At 51.1% G+C, this 15,780-nt stretch overlaps 1 protein-coding gene across 13 annotated transcripts in view; it reads right to left on the bottom strand.

Moving 5' to 3' along the window:
• The window catches only part of MARK2 (microtubule affinity regulating kinase 2), a 57,976-nt gene extending 46,445 nt beyond the window's left edge, over positions 1-11,531 (bottom strand). For 7 of the 13 annotated variants that reach the window (XM_018043180.1, XM_018043186.1, XM_018043183.1 and 4 more), the window contains exon 1: positions 9,292-9,916. In XM_018043180.1, the coding sequence (XP_017898669.1) occupies positions 9,292-9,345 (54 nt within the window). In that variant the 5' untranslated portion in view covers positions 9,346-9,916. Of the gene's footprint in view, positions 1-9,291; positions 9,924-11,512 lie in introns of those variants that run through there. The other 6 variants (XM_018043182.1, XM_018043191.1, XM_018043192.1 and 3 more) reach the window with 2 other exon arrangements.

Raw genomic sequence — 15,780 nt, 5'->3', positions numbered from 1 at the left:
CGTCAATACACATCACTTAGCCTCTGGAAAACACTGTCTACTGGGGAGAGAATGAGAGTGAAACGAGCAAATATAGCATTAATGTTACAAGGAAAATTATTTGGGTTTTGTATAGCAACAAACAGGTCTTAGGGACCCCAAGGGTCCCCAGACTACACTTTGAGAACCAACACAGTGTTACCAAAAGTATTAAGTGCCTCCTCAGATCTCTCCCAAGACATGGTCTAGAGTTTTGGCATTCCTGATTGCCCAGAACTAGCTTAGACCCCTTCACCAGGGAAACTGGGATGCCAAGTCAGGCTTCACTGAGGAAAGTGGCTCCAGAGACAAAAAAAGAAAATGTTTTCCAAAGCAGGGAGCTCTTAACTTTACACAAATCAGAGGAATAGGAGAAAGAAAGGATGGGGTGGTTCTGGGATTCTACACATGAAGGCAATCTCAGACTATCAAAATTCCCCTTCTGAGCCAGGCCGCAAAAGAGGCGTACAAACAGGTGAGGCAGAGCGACACGGAGATGAAAACCCAGGAAGGACAGTGACAAGGAAGAGACAGAGTTCAAAGCAACCGAACAGAAAAAAAGGAAGTGAGACAAGCCAGCAGAGGGTCAAAAGGAAGCGGAAAATGCAGTGAAAGACATATTCTGAGATGAGCCCTGCAGCAGAGACACTTACCTTTCTTCCCCGCCACAGTGGCAATGTGAAAGAACTAAGCAACCTGCTGCTTTGATAAGGCATTTAGGCTCTAGAGGCGCAAGCGAGGAACATCAACAGGAGCCAACTGAGACCAAAACCTCGGCTCAAGACTCAAAGTCCACAAATCTACAGGAATGGCTGAGAAATGGCTGTCACCCTCCCAGGGTTCCCAAAGGGAGGCTTTCTTCTCACTTCATAAAAGCCAACAAAGGTAACAAGAACCTGCCCTTGCAGGCCCCTCGGCTAGTGGAAAAGGAACCTAAAATCACCAGCTGCTAGGTTCCCATGTGGTCTTCAAGAGAAACAGGGAGCTTTCTCCTGCTGCCAAAGGGTAGACACAGCTCGTGAAGAAAGGAACATGAGGAAAGAAATCCAATCCAGGCACCAGGTGGGGCCTCCTCTAACACCCAGATCCCAGCAACTCAGAAAAGCCGGGGTTCCAGGGGCTAGATCTGGCCTTCCAGCCAATGAAGAGACTGCACACCCACCACCACCACCACCACGACTCACAACACAGAAGTACGGACCAGCAGAGGGTCGTGTGTTTCTTTTTCCTTTAATCAATAAAGCTGCCTAATATTGGTATCTTGTCAATACATGAACTTTAAAAAAAGTGCTTTCAAAAGTATATAAACCTCTCCAATCGGTCAGTTCAATCGCTCCAACTCTTTGTGACCCCACGGACTGCAGCTCGTCAGGCTTCCCTGTCCATCACCAACTCCCTGAGCCTTCGCAAACCCAGGTCCATCGAGTCAGTGGTGCCAGCCAACCATCTCAACCTCTGACATCCCCTTCTCCTCCTAAATCTCTCCAACTGCATCCTATTTTCTTTCAGATAGCTGACTGGTAAAATTAAAAATAAAAAAAAAATTTTTTTAACTCAGAAATCCTAAGAAAAGCACCTACGGAACCCCAGTCAACACAGAGATAATCCAAAGTATTTCCCTTCTAGCGACCTAGAGTTGCATGGCGCTCAGACCAGGCTTCCCTGGTGGCTCAGAGGATAAAGCGTCTGCCTGCAATGCGGCAGACCTGGGTTCGATCCCTGGGTCGGGAAGACCCCCCTGGAGAAGGAAATGGCAACCCACTCCAGTATTCTTGCCTGGAGAATCCCATGGACAGAGGAGCCTGGCGGGCTACAGTCCATGGGGTCGCAAAGAGTCAGACACAAATGAGTGACTTCACACACAACACACACGGACAAAATTCATTAAGTTGGTCAACTGAAACAATGATGACAATAATTTTTATATCCTGTCAGGCCCTATTCTAAGTGCTTTATACTCATTAATTCTTTTAATGCTCACAACAGCTATACCTCTAAGACAGTACTATTATAACTCCTTTTTCTTTACAGAAGAACAAACAGCCGCACAGGGACAGAGTAAGCTCAAGGTCACAGCGAGACCTATCCCAAGATTCCAGCTCAGGAACTCTAGCCGTAGCACCCAATCTGACCACAGCGACACCATTTATTGGAAATCCAAAGGCGCTGGGATCCCCTTTCAACTCTGCCATAAAGTCAACTCAATCAGAATGCTACGCTAGACCAAACGGGCCCGAGGGGCCCCACTTCCTGTGACTGGAGAAACAGTACCTCAAACTTTTGTGGGCAAAGCAAAGCAGCAAGCCACAGACACTGCCAAAGCTACGTGCAAAGACGCGGCCATCTGTGGAAAGGAGGCGGGGATGTGAGGGGGTGAGGGAAAGCCTGCAGGCCCTAAGGTCTAAAGAGGTGAGAAAAAGGGGGTGCCCTGCATACTGGATCATCAGCACCCACAACAAAACCCTTCAGTCATACGGTGCTTGGGAGAGACCACGAGACCACTGCAGCCACGCCAAGGCCAGACGCTAGAGCACTGCCTGCAGGTGGCTTCACTCGCCAACCAGCAGGCGTGGCCTGGGGGCTGTCTCAGTGGGAGACTGAGGACACGATCCCGCCACATCGGCGGCACTGGCGGTCCAGCCGCACTGTCTCCTCCCTGAGACGGATTCCCTCCTGTGCTCAGGAAATGCCAGCACATGGTGACTGAAGTCTCACACGCTTCCTATAGGTACCTCCACCAAGGACAACCAAACGGTTCCCCATGGCTGAAGTACCTGTCGAACTGCCAAAGACCAAAACCTATTCTCTCTCCTTTTTTCTTCTCCAGTGGGCTTGGACAGACAGTTCCTATGCACCAATCCAAAAGGTCTGGGGTCTGGTTGGATTTAGCAGCCAGGTCACAGGAGCCAGGAGGCAGGAGTCCAGATTCCCTTCCAGGTCCACAGACCGGGAGCCAAGCACAGACCTCCTGGCCAGGTGGAGGGCCTTCTGCCAATCTGTGAACTGCAAAGGAAAGGAGCTGTACCTTCGAGATGCTGGTGAAAGGTGCCCAAGAGAAAGCAGCATGGCGTGTGGAGAAAGCCCACTCACTGGAGAGGCCCAGCTCAGAGACCAGGGCAGGGAAGGGGGTTGTTTACAGACATCACCCAAACTCATGCCTCAGTGAGCAGAGCCCAGAGGAGGCAGATCTTTGAATTGCCAACTTCCCAAACAGCAAAGAGGAAAACAGGCCGAGGTAGTTCAAAACCAGCTTGACTGGTTCTACAGAGAAGTCGCTGGTCTGCTCCGCCTTCCGTATGTTAAAAAGAAAAACGTGGCTTGCAGCCAGTCACTGAACCCACCCCTCCCCTCCCCCACTGTCCCCAGGATCCACCGAGCCAAGGGTCCACCTCACCCTCCCTCCTACCTACTTGTGACTCTCATGACTCTGTAAGCCTAAAGTCACTAGTTTGCTGCACAAGATGAAATATACTGATACACGTTTTTGCCCTCTCCTGGGCTTCCCAGGTTGCACTAGAGGTAAAGAACTGCCAATGCAGGAGATTCAGGTTCAATCCCTGGATCGGGAAGATCCCCTAGAGGGCATGACAATCCACTCCAGTATTCTTAACTGGGAAGTCCTATGGACAGAGGCGCCCAGCGGGTTACAGTCCACAGGGTCGCAAAGAGTAGAACACGACTGAAGCAACTTAGGGAGCACTCACCCTTTTCTAATGAGAGAGAATCAATGAAATAAGGGGGAATGAGAGGAGCACTCCCCACAGGGGCCAAGGAAGCTTCAAACCCTCTAGAAGTTCAGATGAAGGGAGCCAGCTTATTCACACGGCCCAACGCAGAGGCAGGTCTAGTGAAGGGAAGGACCGGGGATTCCTCCTCCTCCAACTGATAACTGGAAATCAATGGGCCAGATTTCCTCCTGGTGGTTTTTCAGAACCAGAGGTACCATCTTAAAGTCTAAAAAAAAAGCAAGGAAACTCCATACCCCACACTGAGAGGGCTGTGGTGGGGGAGTGACGGGAACTTTCAGAGTTAACATGGGGACAGACGGCCTCCTCCCAGGCCACAAGTGGGAAATGGGTGGCTTCCTCCCCCACCGGGTTTGTAAAGGTTTACTCTTCCCATTGCTGAGACTGAAAGGGAACCTGCATAGATAACACTTCAGTGACTCACGCCTGTTTGATGAAGGCTGGGAGAAGGCCCAGAGAATCCAAGCTTCAAGTGCAAAATGTACAAATGCTGGAATCTACCATGAAGAAAAGGAAACCCAGCCACCTATCTGGTTTGTTATTTTGCTGAACTTCTGCTGAAGGAGGAAGGGCCAGGTTTAAACTCCACCCACCCTTTCCACATCCCTCTCAATTTTGGCTTTGACAGGAAAGTGGCAAATAATGGCAGCATCACCATGACGAAGAGAGAACCAAAGGCTTTCCATAACTCCTCTCAAAGAAGAGGCCCAGTGGTCAGTCTTCAGCTTAACCAAGCGGAGGGAGCTGGGGCCAGACCTGATTGGCTGCAGGAGAGCCTCATCAGGCAGCCTCGGAGAATGAAGGATGACCGCCCTCCTCGCGCTCTCCATCTGCTGAGGCTGCCTCATCCCAATCCATTAATGGGCTTCAAAGTGCTGCTGGGGGGAGTCCACTTAGCAGAGACGCTATCACGGGGCCAAGGGTGGCGCCCAGCCCCCACCTCGCTTGTCGATAATGGGCCACAAAGTCTGAGGCTTAGCTGCACTTTAGGCATAAAATATTCATTCAGGTCGACATAATACATATGTAGGAGAGTCATGGAAGCTCCTGGGAGAAGAGAAATGCCAGCCAGGTGGCTAAGCGCTCAGTGGGAAAGAGTTCATGAAGGCATGGCTTAGTCCTGGTCAAGTGCCCACTGAGAATGAGGTTGTTCTGTCCAAAGGGGAAGCAGTATAGTCTGAAGGTTTTTGACTCCCAAGACCTCTAACCATGCAAACCTCTCAGAAAACAAATTCTCAGTCTCTCCCTACCTCACAGGCACCAACTCTATTTAAGACATTTATGCTGGGGAAAAAAAAAAAAAAAATCAGGCCCAATCTTTGGTCACCGTGTAATCTGAAGCAGGGCAAATCTCAATGACTGCCTTGTATCCCTCTTCTTAGCTGCTTCCCAAAGTCCACAGACTAGAGAGAAATTATTAGTTTACCAGGGAGTTGCCTTGGCCAGGCGCGAAGGCTGTAGTATGGCAGCTCTGTGAACTCCAGGGTCCACTGGTGTCCTTGCTCTAACCAGGCCTCTTTCCGCATTCCAGGGGTAAAGCAGAAAGTAAAGACTATATGGTCTGAAATGCACCCACACCTCTAGCCAGAAGGCAGCAACACCAAGGGCCCCCGCCAGAGTCAAAGGGCAGAGGTCAGAGCCATCACCCAGAGCACAGGTCTTGCCGCACAGCTTGCAGGACAGGGAGTGAAACGAGAGGGGACCAAGCTCTCGCCGAGACAACACTAAAACCAGATTATTCAGTGAAACGTTCAGGCAGAATCAACCCTGGGAGCCGTGAGCTAGCTATGTGTGTTTGGAGTGGCTCAGTGGTTCTTTACAGGATCCTCAAAGTTAGATTTGCTCTCTCACCCAGACTTCCAAACTCCTCTTCCCAGAATCATCTGAGAGAATAAACAATGCCACTCACTCCCTGGAAGGACGACAGAAGCCCCCACCCTCGCCCACCGCAGAGGGGCAGGCGCAGAGGCAGAGGCAGGGCTGGCAGTGAAAGCCTCCTTCTTTCTTGCAGGAGCTCTCCCTTGTGGTTCCCGAGGCCCAGAGGCGGGGGAGGCCTGGGGCCATGCAGGCCTCCACCAGGCATTCCAGAAAGCTCTCGCCAGCGGCAGGTGGACACTGCACGCTGGACCCCTCTGCACTTGCCTGTTTCTGCTGCTGCTGGCTGGAAGACAAACAGTCATCCTGCTGATTGCTTCCACTGCTGCCAAGCCTCCAGGCCAACAGAGCCATTTGGAAAAGTGAACAGAAAGCTCAGCTCACAGATTCAGATGCCCCAAACTACCAGTCCCAGGTTACAACCCTCCTTCTGCAAACAGAAGAGTCTATGACTGTGAAAAAGCATATCTGCAATCAGGTGCCACAAAAATCACAATAACGGCAGGGCTTAACTTTCATCTCCTCCTTTCACTGTTAGAAGCAGAGTCGACAGCAAGCAGGCAATGTCTCTGCAACACCAGGTTTATTTTTATGCTTCAGCATTTTCTCTCTCTGGGTCTATGTGTGTTTAATTCAGATGTGATCAAAGAGCTCCTAGAAACAGGTTCTCATCAGCCACATGTTTTAAAGAAAGGGGGAGAGAAAGAGCGAGAAGAGACTGGAGTTTGAAGACAACCAGTAGAGTTTGTTTACCTGTTTTTCAGTGAAACCAATTTAAATAATTTAAATCTAAGTAAGGTAACAGAGGACCTTTGGGGGGAAGAAACCAACCCAACCACATCCCTTGCTTTTTATCTCGCAACATTAAGGCTTCTACCACAACCACTTTAGTTAAACTTGCAACACGACCAAGGAGAGCTTACTGGTCTCACCTGGTAGCATGATCTAGTCCAAAAGAGGCCGGTGCTTCAGGCCTCTCTGGCCTTATGACCCGAAGAGCTGTTACATATTTTTTTCTTGTTTTCAAAAATACCACATCTGCTTGTAAGGTTTTTCAAAATCTATGTTTTGTCAAGGCGAAGACTTAATATCAAGTCCGTAGTGGGACTACCCTGAGAATAACAGCAGAAGCAATGAAGTGGCTTGGGGGAACCTAAATCCACAGACTGGAAACAGGATGAGTAATTCATAATTTGGAGCAAGATGACACCGTATGCAGCCAGTTCTCTGGACAAAGTTATCAAGTAGCAGCTTACATTCCCAAATGGTTCACAGGGTTCGGCTATCATAAAATCGGTGGGAGGCAAGCACCAGGTTCCTGCAACATGCTCAGGTGTGTGTGAGGCTTGAAGGGAAGAGAGGAAATCAATGCACACATCACAAGAAGACCGTGGCAAGAATACATGTACACTGAGTAAACAACACAAAGAAAGCGCACTGAGGCACTCAGCTACTCTGCTCTGCTGAGCACAGTGCCCCCGCAGCCCTGCCGAGAGCGGGCGCTCCACCGCCACGCCCCAGATGCCTGCGGGTGCCCGTCAGCCACTTGGCTTCCTCCTCCCAGCTCAGACTCAGCAGTCTGGGAAAGCCCTCTGGTTAAGCAGGGTTTACGTGCTAAATAAAGGTTGTGATAGGAGAAGGAATGGAACAGGTAACCTCGAGAGGGCCTTGAGAAAGTGGTTCCCAGCAAGAAGAGAAACAGCTGGCATCTGAGGGCAAGACTGAGATGGAGACCATGCTCCTGTTTCTAAAGACCGCAGTCCCACGCCAAACCCAGTGATACAGTGGAACTCAACCATCTCTCCCTCTCAACCTGTTTCACCCCCTAGAAGCAGTCCGTCCGTCCACAGGTTATGAAAGGGTCAACCACTGCAGAAAAAACTTATCCAGAACTCCTCTTAAGGTCCTGACTGTCCAGATGACAGACACTGAGGGGCTAACAAAAGAGAAAAACACTGGAAAAATGAAAAGCGGAAAGATTTATTTTAAGATGTTAATGTTAATATGCAAGAGGCATTAATATGCAAGAGAATATAACAATGGTTCTATTGCGCTAGCCAGAAAGAAGGGAACAAGAGGAAAACATAATGGATGCAACAAGAGAAAAGGACGCAAAAGAGCACTGCAAGCCCCAGGGGTGAAGAGCTCTTTTTTCAAGTTAATTTTTTCTTTTGCCTAGTAAAGTTCTCCACCAGGAAAGGTGTGACAGGCAGAGGACTCTCCAGAGCAGGCAGCAAGGGACACCAGAGATGGTGAAAGAAAGGGGAGGGGTGGAAAGTGGACGCCTCTCGGCTGCAAGGTGAGATGACACAGAAAAGGGTAAGGCTTGGGTGACAAATGATAGCAGTGATTGCCAGGATGAGGGGAGAGGGAGCAGCTCAAGAAAACAGCATGCAAAATTCCTGGCCCCGGGAGTCACAAAGGCTAGCCGACCACAAGCGGATGGACAGGAGCATACGTGGGGGGAATAAATATGATGTGAAGAAGGCTGGCAAAGAGTACGGAGATGAAAGGCAATCCTGATCAAGAGGAATGGTACTAAGAAAGATGGGGTGAGCGCAGAGAAACGGGAAGGCAACAAGCAAAGGGGAAGATACTAAGAGACAGGGTCCTGAGTGAAGAAACAGGAAAGCATAACGCCCGGCTTGTGTTATGGTGTAAGAAGACAGAACCGGGAGGACCAGGATGAAGCGAGGCCTGGGAAAGGACCGCGCAACAGGTGGTGTCAATGGAGCAGGGCTGAAATAGAGAGTCTTTCCCTCCGCAGGAAGAGCCCAGGGAGAAGGCTTGGTACAGCACTTGCAGTGAGAAACAGGAGGCCAAGCCAAAACTTAAAAAAACAAGCCCCAGGGGAAGAGAACATGAGGGATCTGGGAGCGTGAAGGGAGTGAAGACTGGAACCCCGAAGACAACCTGTGGGAAAACTATGCGCATGACAGCTGTACGGGGAAACACGGAAGCAACAAATGCCAGCGCGAGGCACCAGGGAGCTCCTGGAGAAGAGAAGGGAAAGTGATGAGCAAAGAGTAGGCGAGAGATTTGGAAAGGTGATGAGGGTGGAGCTGGTGGGTTGCAAGCAAGAGGGGGAGCACAATGTGGAACAGGAGGAGGCAGGGTAAAAAGCCGGGGAACTGACAGGGGACAGGGATCGAGGTCACAGTCCGGGGCAAGGACCCTGAGGGTGATAACTGGGACTGGGAGAACCGGTGCGGGCAGAGGGGAAGCGAGGCTGAAGGGATGGAGGAAGAGGTGGACAACGATCTGGGGCGAATCGCAGGGTGCTGGTCTAGGAGCAGGAAGGTGGCTGCTTTCAGCGTGGGTGGAGGAAGACCAAAAAGGCCCCTGAGAGAAAAAGGGAAGAGAAGAGGAAGCTGGGGAGGTAACACGGAAGAGCGCAGGAGGGCGGTGAAGGGAGAAGGGCCGGGGGAAGGGGGGTGGTCGGCAGAAAGACAAGTGTGCAGCTTGGAGTCCGGACGAGGTGGGTCCCCGGACAGGACGCGGAAGGGAGGTGTACGGGGCCAGGAGCCAGATGACAGGGCAGCCGAGGCTTACAGGCTGGCAGCCGGGGCACGAAGAGAGCTGAGGAGGGAGGAGGCTCTGCAAGGTGCAGGGGCCCAGCCAAAGAATGTGGGGAGCCCTCCGGGCTCCTTACCTGCTCGGTGTCCCTCTCGTTCAGCGTGGGTAGGGGGGTCCGAGCGCTGGACATGGCGCCGGTATCTCAAGGGAGGGAAACCGAGAAGCTTGGAGGAAGGGAGGGAAGGGAAGGCGCGGAGCCCGGCCGGGCGGGGCTTCTCACAGCAGGAGCACCCGCCGCATGGGCCCCGGCCGGGGGTGCGGGGAGGCCGGGCTGCCGTTCACGCCAGCCCGGGGATGCGCCGCTCGGGCTAGGCCGCGCCGGCTCCGAGCAGCTCCGGACCGCACCCCCCCGACCCCCGGCTGGGCCGTGCCGCCTTTCGGCCGGGCCGCGCCGCTCCGCCTACTCTCTGCCGCCGCAGCCGGCCGCCTGCCTCGCTCCTCCCCTGCCCTCAGCGGCACTGCTCCGCGCCCGGCACACAGGCAGCCGCCGCCGGACCTGCTGCTCCCAACATGGCCGCCACCACCGCCGGTCCTCGGCTCTTTCCGCCGGCAGCAGCCGGAAACATCCGAAGCGGCTAGAAACGGGAGGGAGGCGCGCCTTCTCCTCCCAGCCACCGACTACTGGTGAATTCCGGAAACACCCGAAGAAGGTAATCCTGGGGACGCGCGCTGCTCCGCGATTCCGAAGACCAAGCTTCGGCTCTGTTTACGGAAATCTACGAAGAGACTCCGGGTACTCCAGCCACGCCTACAGGCCTTTCCCCGCCCACTTCAAGCAGGTTTTCGGCAGTCTCCGGAAACACCCGAAGCCTCTCCGCGCGCCGGGAGCGGGCCACGCCCCCATCCCGCCCCGCCGCGGACGGCAGTCGTCGGCCATTTCCGGCAACACCCGAGATCGGGCGAGCCTCGGGTCATTCCCTCGGATGGTACCCAAAGTCTGACTCTTCGTTTCTTTCCGTCAGTTTTCGGGTATTTGCAAATCTTGACCAGGGAGCGTAGATCACGTGTGCGTGTTACTATTTGACTAAGTAGAAAATAAAACTGTTAAGCCCTGGTATTGACATCGTTTGGTTCTAAAGCAACTTCCTATCTGTGTGTCCGTTCCTCTTAGTCAGCTCATTAAATACATCTCGTTTATCATCCAGCCTATCTATCAACATGTGAGTCACCTGTCAGATGCAGCGTTAGTCTATTACCTGTCTACCTACCGTTCATCTCCTGTTGTCGTCCATCGTGGCTTCTGTCTATCCGTGTACCCCACATCTAATCCACAGGGCTTCTCAAGGTCCCTGGCAAACACCAGGTAAACGTCCTTGGCTCCCAGCTGCCAAAGTCTTCAGAGATTCCCTCAACCCTGCATTCTACCTCTAGCTCTTTGCAGTGAAAATGCAATGGGATCTTGGGGAAAAAAATCACATAATATCTCTGTTTAGCTCCTCAATGTCCCTATCTTGAAAGAATCCGTGCCTTTGTTCCCACGATGACATTCTAAATAATATCTTTGGATTTGTACCTTTTTTATTTTTTGCTTTCAAAAAAGGTCTTCTAATTGTTCAAAATAGCACGAAACGGCATTGCACTATGGCAATATTGAGTCATGCCAGTTCCCTTTTTAAATATCCCTCTGAGGTTGGGCAGGAGAGACATTCTCATCTTTAATCACATTTCACTTATCCCTTCTAAAACAAGGAAACTCATGGGGAAAATAAAAGAGAGAAACTGGTTGAAAAATGAGGATTCTTCAGGATGGCACAAAGAATGAACAACTGGAGACGTTCCTTCCCTTTACGGGCCTGTTTTCCTATTAATGAAGAGAGGTCACTATTCATAAGCTTGAGGTCCCTCTCATCTCTGGAGAGCCCCTTACTTTAACAGGAAGTCCATGTGGCAATCCAAGTTCACTCTTCACTTCCCCCTAGGCTACCTCACCAAGGACAGTGAATAGACTGGCAGGTGTGATTCCTCTGGCTGTCCCCACCCATTGTACCCCAGACATGTTGGAAAACCATCCCCTCAAACCTACCCTAGGTTCAACAGCAGTTTAAGGTAGACAGAAGCCAGAATCCCCACAAGACCCAAAGACCAACCTCAAGCAGCGAGTCTGCAGAAGGTACAGAGAGAGGCCCAAGAGCTTGCAGGAAAAGAGTGTGGATTGGACCTCTGACACTTGACTTCCAACTCCAGCTCCAGCATTTTGAGCAGAACCCTTGGCTAAGTCAACCAGAGAAACAGGCAGCCAGACAGAGCAATGAGAGGTAGCTATGAACGCACTTCCTAAGGCAACAGGTATGACTTACAGTCCTAATAAATGCGTGGGACTCCAGGACACCGCTCCATGCTCCACCTCGGCTCCATTCAGGCACCCAGCCCTTGAGGAAGAAGCTGATTAAGAAACACAGAAGGAGGTGAGAGGGAAAAAGAGGAAGAGGTAAAGCCGGAGGACACACCCCCACCCCAAATTCATCCGGAAAATCCATGAGAATAGTCTGCCCTCTGGTGGCCAAAGGGAGACTCACCGCTGAATCCTGGGCGGGGAAATAGCCTCAAAGGCTGGGGTCCCTGCAGTAAGGAAAAAGGGGAAAGGGTTGGAGCAGTAAATGGAGCTGCCCTCAGCGGGCTTCCCTGGCCCCTGTCCAGGGAGACTTGACTACGCTCGCTCTGCCTCTTGCATGCTTCCGTTCCCCTTGAGTTCTCATCCCTGTATTCTGCCCCTTGGCCCCTGCCCCCATCCTACATTCTCTCCTCTTCCTCACAAGGCTGCCTAACCGGTCTCCCTGCCTAGACTCCCTCCAACCTGCCCCACCAGACAAGCCAGAATAATCTTCCTGAAGTCCAGCTCCAATTACAGCTCTGCTGCTAGAAGGCTCTCACCAGCTCCCTTGTGGGCTAGGCAGGCTGACTTTGTGGGCCTATGACCTGTGCAGTCTCACAAAGTCACTCTTAGAAGGGCCTTAAGCAGGAAGCTTGATATAATGCTCTACTGTTATCCCTCTTGAAATTTTTACCAAGGGGCCCCTGCCTATTCAAATTGCCCTGGGCCCCACAGATTTTGTAGCTGGTCCTGGCAGTAGGAAAAGACTTTAGCCTGCGTTGAAAACTTTGCCCAAGACTTCTGGCGGTCCAGGGGTTAAGACTGCTTCTACTGCAATGGATATGGGTTTGATCTCTGGGTGGAGAACTAAGTTTCCACATGCCAAGTGGCACAACCAAAAAAAAGAAAGTAAAAGAAAACTTTATACAATCTGACCTCAACCTTGTAAATATCCTCTCTAATTACATATCACTGGTTGACACCTCCCTGTAATTCGTGCCCTGCCACTGAGCTCTCTCACCTTCATTCCGCTCAATTGCCAGTCAGTTCAGGCTGATCAATTGCCCATCACCTATGTCATCTGGAATTCAGGATGTATTGATACTTCAAGATCCAGTTCAAATATCATCTTCTCATATCCCTGAACCCACCTAACCTCCTCAGAGATTAATTATTGCCACACATTTACCTCTCTCTAATCTGCAAATTCACTCATTCACAAATCTCTGCTGAGCACCTAATATGTGCAAGGCACAGTTCTAAGCTCTTCAGGTGTATCAGTGAACAAAATAGTCGAAGATCTCCACCTTTGGGGAACTTACATCTCCACTGGGGAAAGAAAGACAACAAACATAGTAGTTAATATTAAGTGCTTCCCCCCGCCAAAAAAAGGAACTCGAGTCAGCTAAGGGGGATCAATGAAAAGCAAGTTGCAGAATTAGGCGCTCAGTGCAGGCTTCACTCGGAGAAGGCGATGGCACCCCACTCCAGTACTCTTGCCTGGAAACTCCCATGGATGGAGAAGCCTGGTGGGCTGTAGTCCATGGAGTCGCTAAGAGTCGGACATGACTGAACGACTTCAGTTTCACTTTTCACTTTCATGCATCGGAGAAGGAAATGGCAACCCACTCCAGTGTTCTTGCCTAGAGAATCCCAGGGACTGGGGAGCCTGGTGGGCTGCCATCTGTGGGGTCGCACAGAGTCGGACACGACTGAAGCGACTTAGTAGCAGCAGCAGCAGGCTTCACTGAGAAGGTGACATTTGAGCTGACTTGGAGGAGGGGAGAAAGGGAGTTCTGCAGCTATCTGGGGGAAGAGCATTCTGAGCAGAGGATGCAAAGGCCCTGAGGCAGGAGCAGGCCTTGCTGTTTGAAGAACAAGGAGGCCAGTGAGACTGATGCAGAGTGAGCATGAGGGTGAGTAGGAGGTTGTGGTTGTCCAGTTGCTAAGTCATGTCTGACTTTTTGTGATCCCATGGGCTGCAACATGACAGGCTCCTCTGTCCTCCACTATCTCCCAGAGTTTGCTCAAGTTCATGTCCGTTGAGTCGGTGATTCTGTCTAAGCATCTCATCCTATGCAGCCACCTTTTCCTTTTGCCTTCAGTCTTTCCCAGCAGGAGAGTCTTCTTCCAATGAGTTGGCTCTTCACATCAGGTGGCCAAAGTATTGGAGCTTCAACTTCAGCATCAGTCCTTCCAATGAATATTCAGGATTGATTTCCTTCAGGATTGACTGCTTGATCTTGCTGTCCAGAGGACTCTCAAGAGTCTTCTCCAACACCGCAGTTCAAAAGCATCAATTCTTCAGTGATCAGCCTTCTTTGTGGTCCAATTCTCACATCCATACATGACTACTGGAAAAACCGTAGCTTTGACTAGATGGACCTTTGTCAGCCAAGTGATGTCTCTGCTGTTTAATACGATGTCCAGGTTTGTCAAAGGTGATGTGGAGCCAGACCTGGTGGGCCGCTGCTTTGACTTTCCCTTGGAGTGAGGTGGGGAGCCGCTGTAGTGACTCAATCTGACTGGTTGCCAGATTGCTGGTAGAGTGAGGGGGACTTCCCTGGGGGTCCAGTGGCTGAGACTCTGAGCCTCCAGTGCAGGGGACCGGGCTTTGATCCCTGGTCGGAGAACTAGATCCCACATGCCAGAACTAAAAGTTCAAGTCCTGCAACTAAAGATCTTAAGAGCAGCAACTAAAACCTGGCACAGCCAAATAAAGAAATATTAATTATTAAAAAAATTAATTATTAAAAAAATGAATAGAGTAGAGGGCCAAAGCAGGAGCAGAAATTTGGAAACCCTGAAGGAGGCTTTTAGGATAATTCAGGTGAGGAATAACCATGGCTCGGAGCAAGGCAGCAGCAGTGAAGTAGTGGTTTATTAATAAGATTGATAGAGCCGACAGGATTTCTTTCTTTTTAAATTAAAAAAAAAAACAACTTATTTATTTAAGGTCTTCAACTTTCCGTTGCGGCAGGCATGCGGGATCTTCAGCTGCAGCATGTGCGGTCCAGTTCCCTGACCAGGGCTTGAACCCAGGCCCCCTGCGTTGGGAGCTGGGGCCTTAATCACTGGACCACCAGGGCGGTCCCCAAAAGGATTTTTTTGACGGATTGGTTTAGGAGATATGTGAGAGAGAAGAGCTAAGGATAATTCCAGACTTTCCAACCTGAACAAGTGAAAACCAATGCAAGAATAAAGGCATCTCCCACAGGCCCCAGACCAGGTAGAAGTCAGCCAACAGGAGCAGGGCTCCAGGGCCGCTGTGATGCCCACTGGAGAAGGCGAGGATTACAGATTCCCGGCTGCAGAGTCACAGCGGCTTAGAGTAGCAGTTCCTCTCACGGCCAGGAGAGGAAAAGCCAAGGGGAGCCCAAAGTGCTGGATGGAGAGTTGCATTCTCACCCCTGTGAACCGTTGCAACTGTTCTCCATCTTCTCTTCCCAATCAGGGGAGCCAGAACTTGTCCATTCCAGGCAGGCCACCTTGTGGGTGAGGAGAGCAGCCCAGAATTACCTTCTGGTCAAGAGTCAGATGACAGGATGTGGCAAGACCTATGCATGCCCTCTGACTCACCAGAGATCCTCCCATCTCACTGAACTTTACTCTCTCGATTTCTCTGATCTTTCATCATGCACTTTATCATTATTGAAAGTGAAATGAAAGTTGCTCAGTCGTGTCCGACTCTGCGACACCATAGAGTGTAGCCCGCCAAGCTCCTCTGTCCATGGAATTCTCCAGGCCAGAATACTGGAGTAGGTAGCCGTTCCCTTCTCCAGGGGATCTTCCCAACCCAGGGATCGAACCCAGGTATCCCACATTCCAGGCTGATTCGTTACCAGCTGAGCTATCAGGGAAGCATTATTATCATACACCATATTGAATTTGGGGCTTCCCTGGTGGCTCAGCTGATAAAGAATCTGCCTGCAATGTGGGAGACCTGGGTTTGATCCCTGGGTTGGGAGGGTCCCCTGGAGAAGGGAACGGCTTACCCACTCCAGTATTCTTGCCTGGAGAATTCCATGCACAGAGGAGCCTGGTGGGCTACAGTCCCTGGGGTCAAAAAGAGTCGGCCACAACTGAGTGACTTTCACTTTTCATATTGAATTTAGGACACTTCAGAGATTAGAGTATGGAGAAATGTGCATCTTAGAACTGATGGAATAGAATACATCCATTATTCCACCAGGATGTGAGCTACACACGGACAGGAACTCCCAGGCGCCTTGCCTTTTCTCAGGGCTAACCCAC

This window comes from Capra hircus, chromosome 29 (genome assembly GCF_001704415.2).
Source record: "Capra hircus breed San Clemente chromosome 29, ASM170441v1, whole genome shotgun sequence".
Classification (NCBI taxonomy): domain Eukaryota; kingdom Metazoa; phylum Chordata; class Mammalia; order Artiodactyla; family Bovidae; genus Capra; species Capra hircus.
Note: the sequence above shows the minus strand (reverse complement) of the source record. Positions and strands in the feature narration are given on the sequence as shown.